This window comes from Hakea prostrata, chromosome 11 (assembly GCF_041222555.1).
Source record: "Hakea prostrata isolate BN-2017 chromosome 11, UWA_Hpros_2, whole genome shotgun sequence".
NCBI classification, from domain to species: domain Eukaryota; kingdom Viridiplantae; phylum Streptophyta; class Magnoliopsida; order Proteales; family Proteaceae; genus Hakea; species Hakea prostrata.
Window position 1 is genome coordinate 13336504 of NC_142610.1, and position 11743 is coordinate 13348246.

General features: G+C 38.7%; 1 protein-coding gene and 1 pseudogene across 2 annotated transcripts; both read right to left on the reverse strand.

Moving 5' to 3' along the window:
- Positions 1 to 1305: 1305 nt before the first annotated feature.
- LOC149000187 (UDP-glycosyltransferase 73B5-like) lies at positions 1306 to 3151 on the reverse strand (annotated as a pseudogene).
- Positions 3152 to 4063: 912 nt separating this feature from the next.
- LOC149000188 (TOM1-like protein 1) lies at positions 4064 to 10112 on the reverse strand. Of its 2 annotated transcripts, none has more exons than XM_089140349.1 (4): positions 10021 to 10112; positions 9017 to 9664; positions 7345 to 7590; positions 4064 to 4730 (listed from the first exon to the last, which is right to left on the reverse strand). In XM_089140349.1, the coding sequence occupies exons 2-4, from the start codon at positions 9533 to 9535 to the stop codon at positions 4311 to 4313; spliced, it is 1185 nt and encodes a 394-aa protein (XP_088996475.1). In that variant the 5' UTR covers positions 9536 to 9664; positions 10021 to 10112; the 3' UTR covers positions 4064 to 4310. The 2 variants fall into 2 exon arrangements, with proteins under 2 accessions (XP_088996475.1, XP_088996474.1); XM_089140348.1 differs by having other exon boundaries at positions 9961 to 10065.
- Positions 10113 to 11743: the final 1631 nt, after the last annotated feature.

The window sequence follows — 11743 nt, forward strand, 5'->3', positions numbered from 1 at the left end:
CGATTTGTCTTAAACCGGTCTGGTTACACCCTTAATCTCTTCTTGTTTTTGGGTTAAAGGTTATTCTTTTCCGGTTAACTGCAAATACATTCTACAAATTAAATACGTTCTCTTTCAAATGAAGGGTAGCAAAAAGCTCCCAACAATGATGGATTACTTGCGAGTTTTTCTCTAGAAAAATTGGGATATTGTGGGCCATGACCTTGTATCTAACATCCAACATTTCTTCACTAGGGTGTATCTACACAGGAGTCACAATAGAATTATTATAAACCTTATCCTAAAAAGGAAACACCCCCAAGAAGTGAGTCATTTGTGCCCCATTAGTTAATGCATAGTTCCGTATAAAATTATTGCATAGTGCTTAGCTAATCAATTAAAACCCCTTTGGTTGCCCTAATTAGTGAGACACAAAGTGCATTTGCCCTAGTCGATCAATTTCAAATAATATCTACCTTGCATATGAATGTCTTCACTTTATGAAACACTCTACCTCCAAAATGGGGTATATGACACTCAACTTGGACCTTTATAAGGCTTATGATAAATTAGAATGGTGTTTTATTAGAGTCACTCTCACTTCTTTAGGTTTTGATCTAGACTTGATGAGAATCTGAGCTATGTGAAGAAGTATTGAAGGCTTCACTCCTCTTTGGACTAGCTTCATAGTATTTTCCGATGCTGCTTGGGATCCTGCTTCAAAACATGCTGGTAGAAGTTGTGTCATGCTGGAGTCCTACAAGACGTTTTGTGCTAGCACAATTCAAGTTTTGTTTTGATCTATCTGCTCTTGCTATGGAGCTTGAGGCTACTAGAGCCTATCTATTTGCTATTTTTTTTTTTTGTATTACTCAGGTTGTCATTTTGTCTGATTGCCTCATTGCCATCAAGGCTTTAAACGGCCAAGTTATGTCTTAGTCCAGGGGTTGTAATGGTCATGCTGACTTCCTTGCTCGTGGTGCTAAGAAGTTCTAACTTAGTCGAATTTGGTGATAGTTCCCGCCAATTGGTTTTGCACATAATATTTTTCCTTCCTTTACTGTCACCCTAGGACATCTAATATAATTTTCTACTTGCCCAAGAAAAAAAAGAATTACTTCCTATATTTTCAAGTGATTTTTGCAATAGAAACTAGGGTTTAAATAATATTTGTGTTCTGTTCGTTTATAAGAGAAGATTTTATCTGGTTCCAATCCGTGTGTTCCAAAAGCTTCTTGCTTGATCAGATCGCTGCATCATGTTCATGCAAATGTCCCTTAGTTGGCCACTCCATGTATCTACAATTTCTATGTTTATCAGTGTGTGTAGATGTGGGTAAAGAGAAGATTTGAAATGCCTTGAGTCTTTGCTACATAAAATGCAAGATAGTCAGATATATTAATTTCTTCGCACAATGTATAACTGAATTGCACTGCTACAAACATGTATGGTACATCTCCTAAATATATGATAGAGGGATGTGAAAAAAGCTTCTATCTCTAAAAGCGGAGAATCCCAAGACTATAAATTAACATCCATGTTAGCCATACAATAATCATTTTCGCTGACAATTTTTGTTGAGAAAATCACTAAAAGCATCTAGAGAAGCCAAGGAGCTTGCCGGGAACCCATGATCGAATGCAGCGCGGAGCAAGGCTGCTTTTTTCCTGATCTCATCATTAGCCATCAAATTCGTAATCCCACATAGAATATCATTCTTCATGACCGGCTTTGATCGATCGCCTTCTTGGACCATCAAACCAACCTTAAGATGGCATGTAATTAGTTTCGCATTATAGATCTGATCACCGCGTATAGGCCAAGCAATCAACGGCACGCCTCGCCCGATCGCTTCTACCGTCGAGTTCCATCCACAATGCGATAAAAATCCAGCCGTTGATGGGTGACTGAGTATCAAAAGCTGTGGTGCCCAGCCCCTTATGATCAAACCCCTATCTCCAACTCGGTCTGCCAATCCATCAGGAAAGAAACTGTCACCACCTCCTCCGGGCGGACCTGGAGGGCCACGGGTTGAACCAGGTGGCGGTCCGGGTGGTCCACCAGGAGGTCCACCAGGTGGACCGTGTTTACTTGACTGGACGACCCAAATAAAAGGCCGGTTTGACTCCTCTAGCGCATCTGCGAGTTCAGATAGTTGTTCAGCGTTTGGAGACACCTCAGAACCAAATGAAACGTAGATAACGGATCCACGTGGCTTTGAATCTAACCATTCATTAACCTCCTCTTCAGTAACATTGGATTCACGTTTCGCACGAATCTCATGGTCGTGAAGAGTCGAATCGGCCGATTTCCAATACTGGTCCGGCAGAAGTGGGCCCACGCCCCAGACCGGCTTCCCGGTCTGACTTGCGATATACTTAATAAACGGACGATCCAGATCGTCACACGTGTTGATCAGTAAGGCGAGAGAGTCCTTTGTTTCATTAACCCACGGCGGTCGTGAACCGGGTCCTGGTGGTGGACCTGGTGGCGGAAACCCACCGGAGCCAGCCGGAGGACCACCCCACCATCACCAGGGTGCTGGTGTGGTGGTCGGGGTCCATGATCAGCTGGTGGTGGTGGCGGATCTGGATGCGTGAGATCAGAGAAGGTAAGATTCATATCCTCCGGCAAGCCAGGAAGGGTTACAACCGTATCAGGTGTCGGATTCTCTGGGAAGGGTTGAAGCTTCCACGAAGCGTACTCCATGGCGGCGGCACAAGCACCAGAGGTGAAGAAACTGATGATCGGAATCTGGAACTTTTGAATGGTTTCATTGCTCCAGCTCATCATTACATCAACAATCGCACAGATGGGAATCGAGGAGGAATCTGACGAATTGAACCGGCTTGAGAGAAGATCGGAAAGTGGTCGGGCATTGTGGTGGTGGGGACCCATATGTCCGCCGGATTCCGCCGAGGAAGGATCATCAGGGAGCTCTGAAATCGTGATGAGAGGATGGTTACGGAGTGAAGTAGAGATGGATGAAGAGAGAAAAGAAGGAATGACAAGGGTAATTTGGTAATTACGAGATGCGAGGTGTTTGCAGAGCTCAGAGCAAGGAAAGAGATGACCTTGCCCGAAGAAAGGAATTACTATGATCTCGTTCGACATTTTCTTCTTCTTCTTCTTCTTCTATCAGTTGTTGCCGTGACTTCCCAGTTCGTTGGTGTTTCAGTGTTTTTATCGGTGAAGGTGATGGTGTAGGAAAGAGGTGTAGATTCTGTTTGACGGTTTGTTTTGACCGGTAGGCTACGATGTCGGCGTGGAAAGTAGTGAAGGGATTAAAAAACGCGGCACTTTTTGTGGGGCCCACATTTTGGATTTTAAAAGCTTTTTATCCACTATTCTTGGATGGACGGTGAAGATAACACGGCCGGATTGCTTTCACACGCAACACAAAGGGCTTTCTTAACCATTAAGTCTGTTTCTACCAAAAAAAAAAAAAACCATTAAGTCTGTTTAGGGTTTTAATCTCTCTAAGCAAAAATGATGAAATCCTTCACTCTCTAAAGGATGGCCGACTTCATTCTTAAATATTGTTGGATTCTGAGTTTGACGTTAACATCATGGTATTGTATTCGAGAAAATGTCAATTTGGTATCGAAACCGATTGTATAAATCATATTGTACAAATACGGTATTAACCCGTACAGAGCCGTATTATGAGCCAAATAATACGATACCATTTACATACTGAAACCATATCGTGCAGCTTAATACCGTATTTGTACTGTCTTTATACCATTTACATACCAAAATCGTATCATACTGTCTAATACTGTATTCATACCATTTTCATACCAAGAGATTTTCAACAAAGAATAATAGGTTTCACAGGTTAAGTTACCCTCAGATTGAACAGTAGAAACTAAGAGTCATCATATGAGAAGATGAAGAGAGCATCAACCAACAAAGAGGAAGGATAACTGAAGGTGAACAAAAAAGTAAGACCAGAGGCATTGTAAGAACAGTTGCAGACCAGTTACCACCACTGTATCCCTGACTCCCTGTCTTTTTAGTTTAGCTCTTCTGAATTTTCCATTCATTTAAGTCAGGCAAATGGGTTAGTGGGAAACAAATCTGAATGGAAATCTTCTGTATTATGACTATAACTATCAACTGGAAATCAATCAATTACATAAAATGTGCATCAAGGAAAGAAAAAATAAAACCGAATCCGGATTAGAGATCAACAAATTTTTACCAAAGAGGAAGAAAAGACTAGAGATCACCAAATCTGGAAGTCTTCATCACCAAGGAGACCACTTCAATATCAACAATAAACATGGTCCACATTGAACTAAAACATAGAAAAGACAGGAGAAGATTCAGAAAGTGATGAGATCATCTTTCGAAGATGATTTTTTCTTCGGTTCCTGACCACCTTCAGATGTGCCCTCACTTTTCTTGCCGAATATCATCTCATCAAGGTCATCCATCATATCATCCTCACCTACCCGAGTACCACCTCGAGAACCGGCAGGTTTTCTGATCAGTGCATCTTCTTTGCTAAGCCTTGGGGATTCATCGGGCTCAATGGCAACAGGTATCATGGCAGGTTCTGGCACAAGTGGGGCTGCAAAAGGCTTCTTAAGCTCCTCATATCTAGTGAGGACCTTTTGAATCTCATCATTCACATTCAGTGCTTCAAACAGCATTTCTTCATTATCGGCAGATGTCTCAATTATTGTCTGCACGGTATATTGGCATTGGCGGCACTGCTGTACAAGTGTTGTTGTCAAGTCATCCTGTTCACAAAATCCAGGAGGTATTATAAACAAAATGTGTAGACAGCATGTTCATAAGCAATCTCAGAGTTGTCATAGAATTGGCAAAAATATTGAATGAATGGTTTACATCTTGTTTTTCCACAGAATATTTAGCACTTCTTTTCAGAAGAGGGTGGTGACCTTCAAAATCCTAGCACCAGCTGAGCAAGAACTGAAAAAAAAATAGCCCCAAACTAACAGAGGGTTACAGGTTTGATGCCACCACCAGTTTGCAACCTTTGTCACAGCATATACACATGAGGCAGGCACCAGAAACCTAATAATAAGAAGAAATGTATGTAACTACTACATGCTCTTTCTTAGGTGCAACTGTTTAATGCAGCAGTGCGCTACATGCCCTGTTAGCACTTCACAAGTTTATGTTTATGAATTATGTTGTTTTATATTTCTATTTGATAATCCCAAGACTAAGGCCAACATGCAACAAAATAAGCCCTTTCTAAGTAAGAATGTTCCTGGAAAAATAATGGTAAGGAAAGAATAAAACAAACAACAATTCATAAACGGAGGGTATCAATGTAATTACAGAATAAGGGATCAATTATAAATAAATAAAAAACCATCTTCAATTTTCAACAGAATATGCACTTAGTGGAAACTGATCATGCAACCAATCAATGGTGCTGTTTCATGAGATCATGATTCAACATAGAATTTTGAATAGAGAGTAGCATTGCATGGGCCATTAGATCCTTCAACAAGTGCCCAAACTAACAGACAATGATCTGTTTTCCATGACTGAAACTGAGAATGGTGGAAGGAAAACCTTCTCTGAGAAGAATTGTTCCGTTCACAATCACAGCTAGCTACAGCCTCAGACACCATAGGTGTTAAAAGCCCCAAAGTTCGAGGCTGAGAGATAAACCTTTATTTTTCTGTGCTCCAGATTAATGCCAAAACATGGTATTGTCAGCAAAGGGGAAAATAGTTGGATAGAGCAAGAGGGAAAACAAGAAGGGGAATGATAGAGAGGGGGTGTCATAAGATTGCACCTGAAACAAAGAGAGAAGATAGAAGGAGGTGAAAGACGGTGTACACCACAGCTCTTGTCAGCCAATGATTAACTCTTTCTCCTTTCTTTCTTTCTTTCTAAGCCCTTTATTTATGAACCAAATTAACCCTGCACCTCCTGGAGGGGTCCACGATAACAATTTATTGTCACCTTGTGACTGGAAAACAAGGTATATCTGCAACATTCTACCAGTAACCAGAATTTCTAATTCATCATTCATCAGAATGAAGAATCTCTTAGTTCTCACAATACTTAAATACACTTCTTTGAAACACAACGAAACAAATCACTGCATCAACAAACCCAGTGAGAAGGGCTTCCATGCAAAATCCTGGCAGCCCGGGGGGGGGGGGGGGTTGTTAATTTTCCTACCCAGCCTTACCCCAGCAATTTTTGCTGAGAGGCTGTTTCAATTCCTTGATTCCTTCAATTCAGGCTGCAACTGTAGTCCACCAACCATTGCACCAAGGCCTGCCCCTCAGGTTTTCACCATGAAGCCTTAATGTGAGAAGCCCAGGTTTTTATAGATATCAAGGCACAAAAGCATTACCCTTATCCCTATACCTAAACTTAGTCCAAGGTCAATAATAACTCATTTCAATGGAACGGTTGATTGGCCAATGGTCAGTGGACCTCCAGGTTTGAACAGCCTAATCAAAATATCAGATGACAAGTTCACAGCATGCTGTAATCATTACAGAGTTAAAACATAATTACTTTGCAACTCATAACCCTACGCTAATAAGAGTCTTCATTCCCTACGACTGAGCTGCATGTGCCCTTTAGATTAGGTAAGTTGCTTTACTATATCACAAGAAAAGACTTACCCAGTGCACAAGACTCCCTCCACTTTGGGGTTTCAAGAGGGTCATAAAATATGCAGCCTCACCCCTGCTTCTAGAGAGGCTGTTTCCCTACTTGAATCCAAGAGCTCTAGGTCAAAATGGAGCAACCTTAGACATCAAGTCACCTTCCAAATGGGGGGAAACAACATGAATTCTAAATGCAAAACATAGAGATATGATCAAGGAGACAAAGTATAGATACCTTATATAAGGGATTTAGAACCTCTCAAGAGCTGAAGTGGACTCTATGAATGGATCAAAAAATTCCTCTACCATTGTTCAAGAACTCGGTTTCAGAGGCCAGCTTGGTGGTCCAGAGGACCAAGTTGGTACCGTCCTTTGTTCTTGGTTGAAATGAAGAAGTGATTTGGATGGAAAGCACAAAATTACGTAAACTCTGAGATATGCATGGAAATCTCACCGAGATACTGAAGTATTATCTCTACTCATTTTAATTTTAGTTCTATTACAGTAATAAAACAAGAAATCAAAGGTAACTCAATTCGATAGCATCATAGCTGTATATGTTCATCCAATCTTTTCAAAATTGAGAATCAAAGACTGAACAACTAGATGGCCTAGAGATGATTTCATGCAACACATGTAGAACAATAGGTTTACATTTATGATTCAACAGATCAGAGATACATAAAAGTTAAAAAAGAGAAACCGTTAACTTCACATCTGGTACAACCATACCAGAAAACAAACTTACCTGTAAAACTTCTTGTTCTGGAGAGGAGGATAAAACTGTTGAGAGAAGCTCAATACTGTTACGGGCGATATCAAATGCTTCCTTGGTTTGCTCTGCTGAAAAATTTTGAGCTGGAATGCCCTGGTGTATATGATGTGCTAGGGTTGCATTTGATTCTGATTCTGCGACTGAACGAGGTGGAGTAAATATTGGAGCTAAACTCTCGTCATCACGCCCAGGGAACCGAACACCTCTAGATTTCAAACTCTATAATGGGAAGTGCACGTGGAATACAGAGAGACAAAGAAAGAGCAAATCATGTCAAATTGGAATAAACTCTATACTTTTGAAAACACATATGCATAATAACTCAATCTAATATTTTAAAAGATAAACCCAAGAGAAGCCTTAATAATGAATTGCCATGAAATCACAATCATAATCAGTGCTCAGAGCTCCCGTCTTTCATTTCTAATCCCATAATATTTTAGATATATTTTCTATTCTATAATACCTATACTAATATCATCCACAAAAGACTTCCAAAAAATTCGAAAGGCCAAAAATAACCGTTCACTTTCTTACGTTCATTAATTATTCCTCACGAAGGACCAATTGCCACTAAAGTCTTCAAGCCAGATTCTATAACAATGAAATCACTTACCATATTATACAGTTGATCAAAGTAAGTGTATGTTGATCACATATTCAAAAGTTGTCCTCTGAATTTGGCCACGTGGCATGTCAAGGACAACAAGTATGGTCATGTGACAATTGGGGGCCTGGCCAATCATAAGGCCCAACAGTGAAAAATCATTCCGGGATAACTGATTTTTAATCACTTCATATCAATTTAACTTGACACTGGGCATTGGACAAAGCATACTTGGCTCCACCAGAATGTTATACTAGACTAGCCAAGTGGCTATCAGCAATCACTTCTTTTATGCAGCATTTAATTTTCTTATAAACAGAAGTTCCATACTAGAGATTCCTTTTTCATTTATTTCCAGTTATGATTTGGGCCCATCTTTAACTTCAACTCTTAACAGTCATATAAAGAGATCCATCTAATCATGATGTTTAGTTTGTGGTCGGATGTAAAGCTAAGTTGTTGGCTGTGGAGCTCCAACAGTGAAAAATCGGTTTTTCTTTCGCTCCTTTTAATCAACTTTATCTCTCTTCCCTGTCTCTTCAAAATTTTCCCCCATTTTGATCCATATTTCAAGAAGAAGATAAACTACCATAACAGTTCCCCGTCTGGTATGATGTAAAGGCTGCATTCACCTCAATGCAGTGGATAAGGTATATGTATTTTTCTACACTCCCTGTTGAGCATTATCTTCTACCTTTTATTTGGTTTGTTTAATAGTGACAGGTGATTCCCTAACAATCCAATACTGGTTCAACTTGCTAAATCTCTACATTTTATCTATGCAGATTATTGCTTTTAGAAATTCTATATTCCAGTTAAACATTAATCTGACAATGACATCTAAAGTTAGAGACTGAAGTCTATGTCAATGTTGTAGTTCAATAAATTCTCTCATATCCATGGATCAAGCACAAGTATTTCTCTGATTAATCAAGTGCACATGATGGTTAAATCAGTTGGAAGAAAGAATGTATGCATCAAAATAACAATCAACAATGTGAGAAAAAAAAATTGGTCAAAAAGAAAAAATTTCGATACCTTGTAAGTTTCTTCATAGACAGGCAAATAGCGCAGTTCACTGGCAGACTCACCCCATGCTTCGATAAGCACAAGAGCCTTGTTTCGAATGTTTACGACAGTTTGAGGATCATCAACAAGCTTCACCATCTCATCCAGGACTCGCTCTGCTGCAACCTCTGAGAATGCCTTCTCACAGTTCTTCACACAAGTCTCCAAGAGGACCAAAGCAAGGTACTGAACCCTGGGGTTCTTCAACATGATCCTCTTCTTGATTCCCCTAATCAAATCAACACTGTTTATCTTCTCATGGTTAATCATGTCACAAAGATCAAGATTGGTCGCCCAATCGGGCTCAGTCAAAGTCTCAGAAGTCGCATCCTCAACAAGCTTATCAGCCTGGTTGGGTCCCTGGAAAAGCTCCTTCATCTTAAAGCTCATTGAGCTCATACCAGCAGACATCTTCCTACCCACCTCTGCTCCTCCAATCTTCAGGCGTTCTCCGAACGCACTGACTTTCTCCATTAGATCATCACTCATCTTTTCAAATCCTTCTCAAACCAATCTCTAATCCTACCCCAAAAAACCTCACCCTCGAGGTTTTAAACGATCAGAAACCCAAATTCAATAACTCACAGCAGAGTGACTCTTGACCAACATTCAAAGTTCCTGAAAAAGAAAAAGATTTCCATACCCATTACTTCAAAATCATCAAAAACACAAAGAGAACAACTAAACCAAACCCCAAAATTCAACCAGAATTAATTGAAACATAAAAAGGTAAAATTTAACCCACGAACAAGATTTCCATACCCATTACTTCAAAATCATCAAAAACACAAAGAGAACAACTAAACCCCAAAATTAACTAGAACTAATTGAAACATAAAAAGGTAAAATTTAACCCACAAACAAGACATAATAACTTAAACAAAGGCAGAATCAGAACCATAAGCAAAATTTACCGGTATTCAGAAATGGGGTTCTAAGAAGAACGAAAACGAGAGAGATTTTCAAATAGAAACCTGGAATCGAAGCCAAGATAGCGAAGACGATGGCTTAGATTCTGCTCTTTTGCTTTATCATTATTACTTGTAAATAATATTATTATTAAAAATGAATTGAAAACTTCTAAAATTGTGATCCGTTGGATCAGAATCTAATTCGACTTTATGAAGCTTTCGATTTGTAAATTAGTTTCAGTCGTTGAAGGAGTAACAAGTAAACAGCTTTGGCTTGAAGTAAACAGCTTTATCGATTTATTTATTTTTATTTATTTATTTATTTAATGGCCCACACGGTTGGTTGCTTAGCTTATTTAACAATTTTAAATTTCAACTTTATTTTGTCTTTGAGTTGGTTTAGGTTAAAAGTCCCTATCTTAAGCCAGGTCCCACTTTACTCTCCTAATCCACAGGAAGGATTATTAGAGTTGAATATTAGGTTATTAATCAGTTTAACTTTAGCAGGTTTGACTCTCTTTGCTACAGTTTAAATTTATGATTCCACTATAAATATAAATAGATGTATTTGATATATCATCATAAATTGTTAATTTTTGGGAAATTTCAGTGCCATGCTCTGAGTTATTGTCTAATATTAATGTCATTCCCTGAATTATCTAATTTATTAGTCAGACCTAAGGGTGTCAATTGGTATGGTTTCGGTAATTCGGTACAATTTTGGTACGGTACCAACTTTGAATACTAAAAACCAGAATCGTATAGTACCGAATTTACACGATACAGTACGGTTTTGATATTTGTAAAAACGGTTCGATATGGTTTTAGTATTAAATCGGTATAGGAAAACGGTTTAAACATGGTATTTAATGCGGTACACTTTTGGTACAAACAAACCCATGTCACTTTTGTTATTAGTTCATTAAGATTCTAATGAAATTGTGATCAAACAATCGATAGAATTTGATATTAACAGAAACAAACCAAATAAATCTAATTAATAGAGACAAAACAAGTAAATCAAAGAAGAATAGTGCAAAATGAAACGAAAAATTGAAATACGGAATTATGGATAGGGCAAAGGTAAAGTGTTTTAATTGTAAAATTACATTTATATATTTTAATTTGGTACGGTACCAATTCGGTACAGTTTTGGTACATACCGACAGTATAAGTATGAATACCTAAAACTGGAACCGTATCAAAGAAATTCGATTATGGTACGTACTGTATCGAATTTTGAATGGTGCGGTACAATACGGTTTTAGACGGTGCGGTTCGGTACGGTTAAACAATTTCGGTATGCAATTGACACCCTTAGTCGAACCCCCTATGAGCAACACCTTTAGTCTCAATTAATTTTTATTATCCATTATCAATGTTACCCCACATCGTAAGTCTAAAAGCACTACAAAACCATATCTCCCAACTTTATTAGGATTCATGATTGCCGAGAAGAAGAAGTCGCAGACAATTAAGGAAGATGAAAAAACGAGCCGAGCAAGTTGAGCATAATGGTTTTCATTCAGGGTTATTCTTGTTTTTGAAAAGTTTAATTTGCTTACATTAACATTTGAACTGTGACTTCCTAATGACAAGAAGTGTCATTGATATATTTTCATTCTATAGAGCTCTAGGTGATAAATTGAATAACTCAGGGGGTGAATTTCCCTTAATTTTTGTTTATGTGGATATCATTAGTGAACATGTATAGAATTACAATTTTAGTAGGTATAAAATGATAAACAAAAACCTTGTTTTTATTCCTCCAACTTCCATGACAACA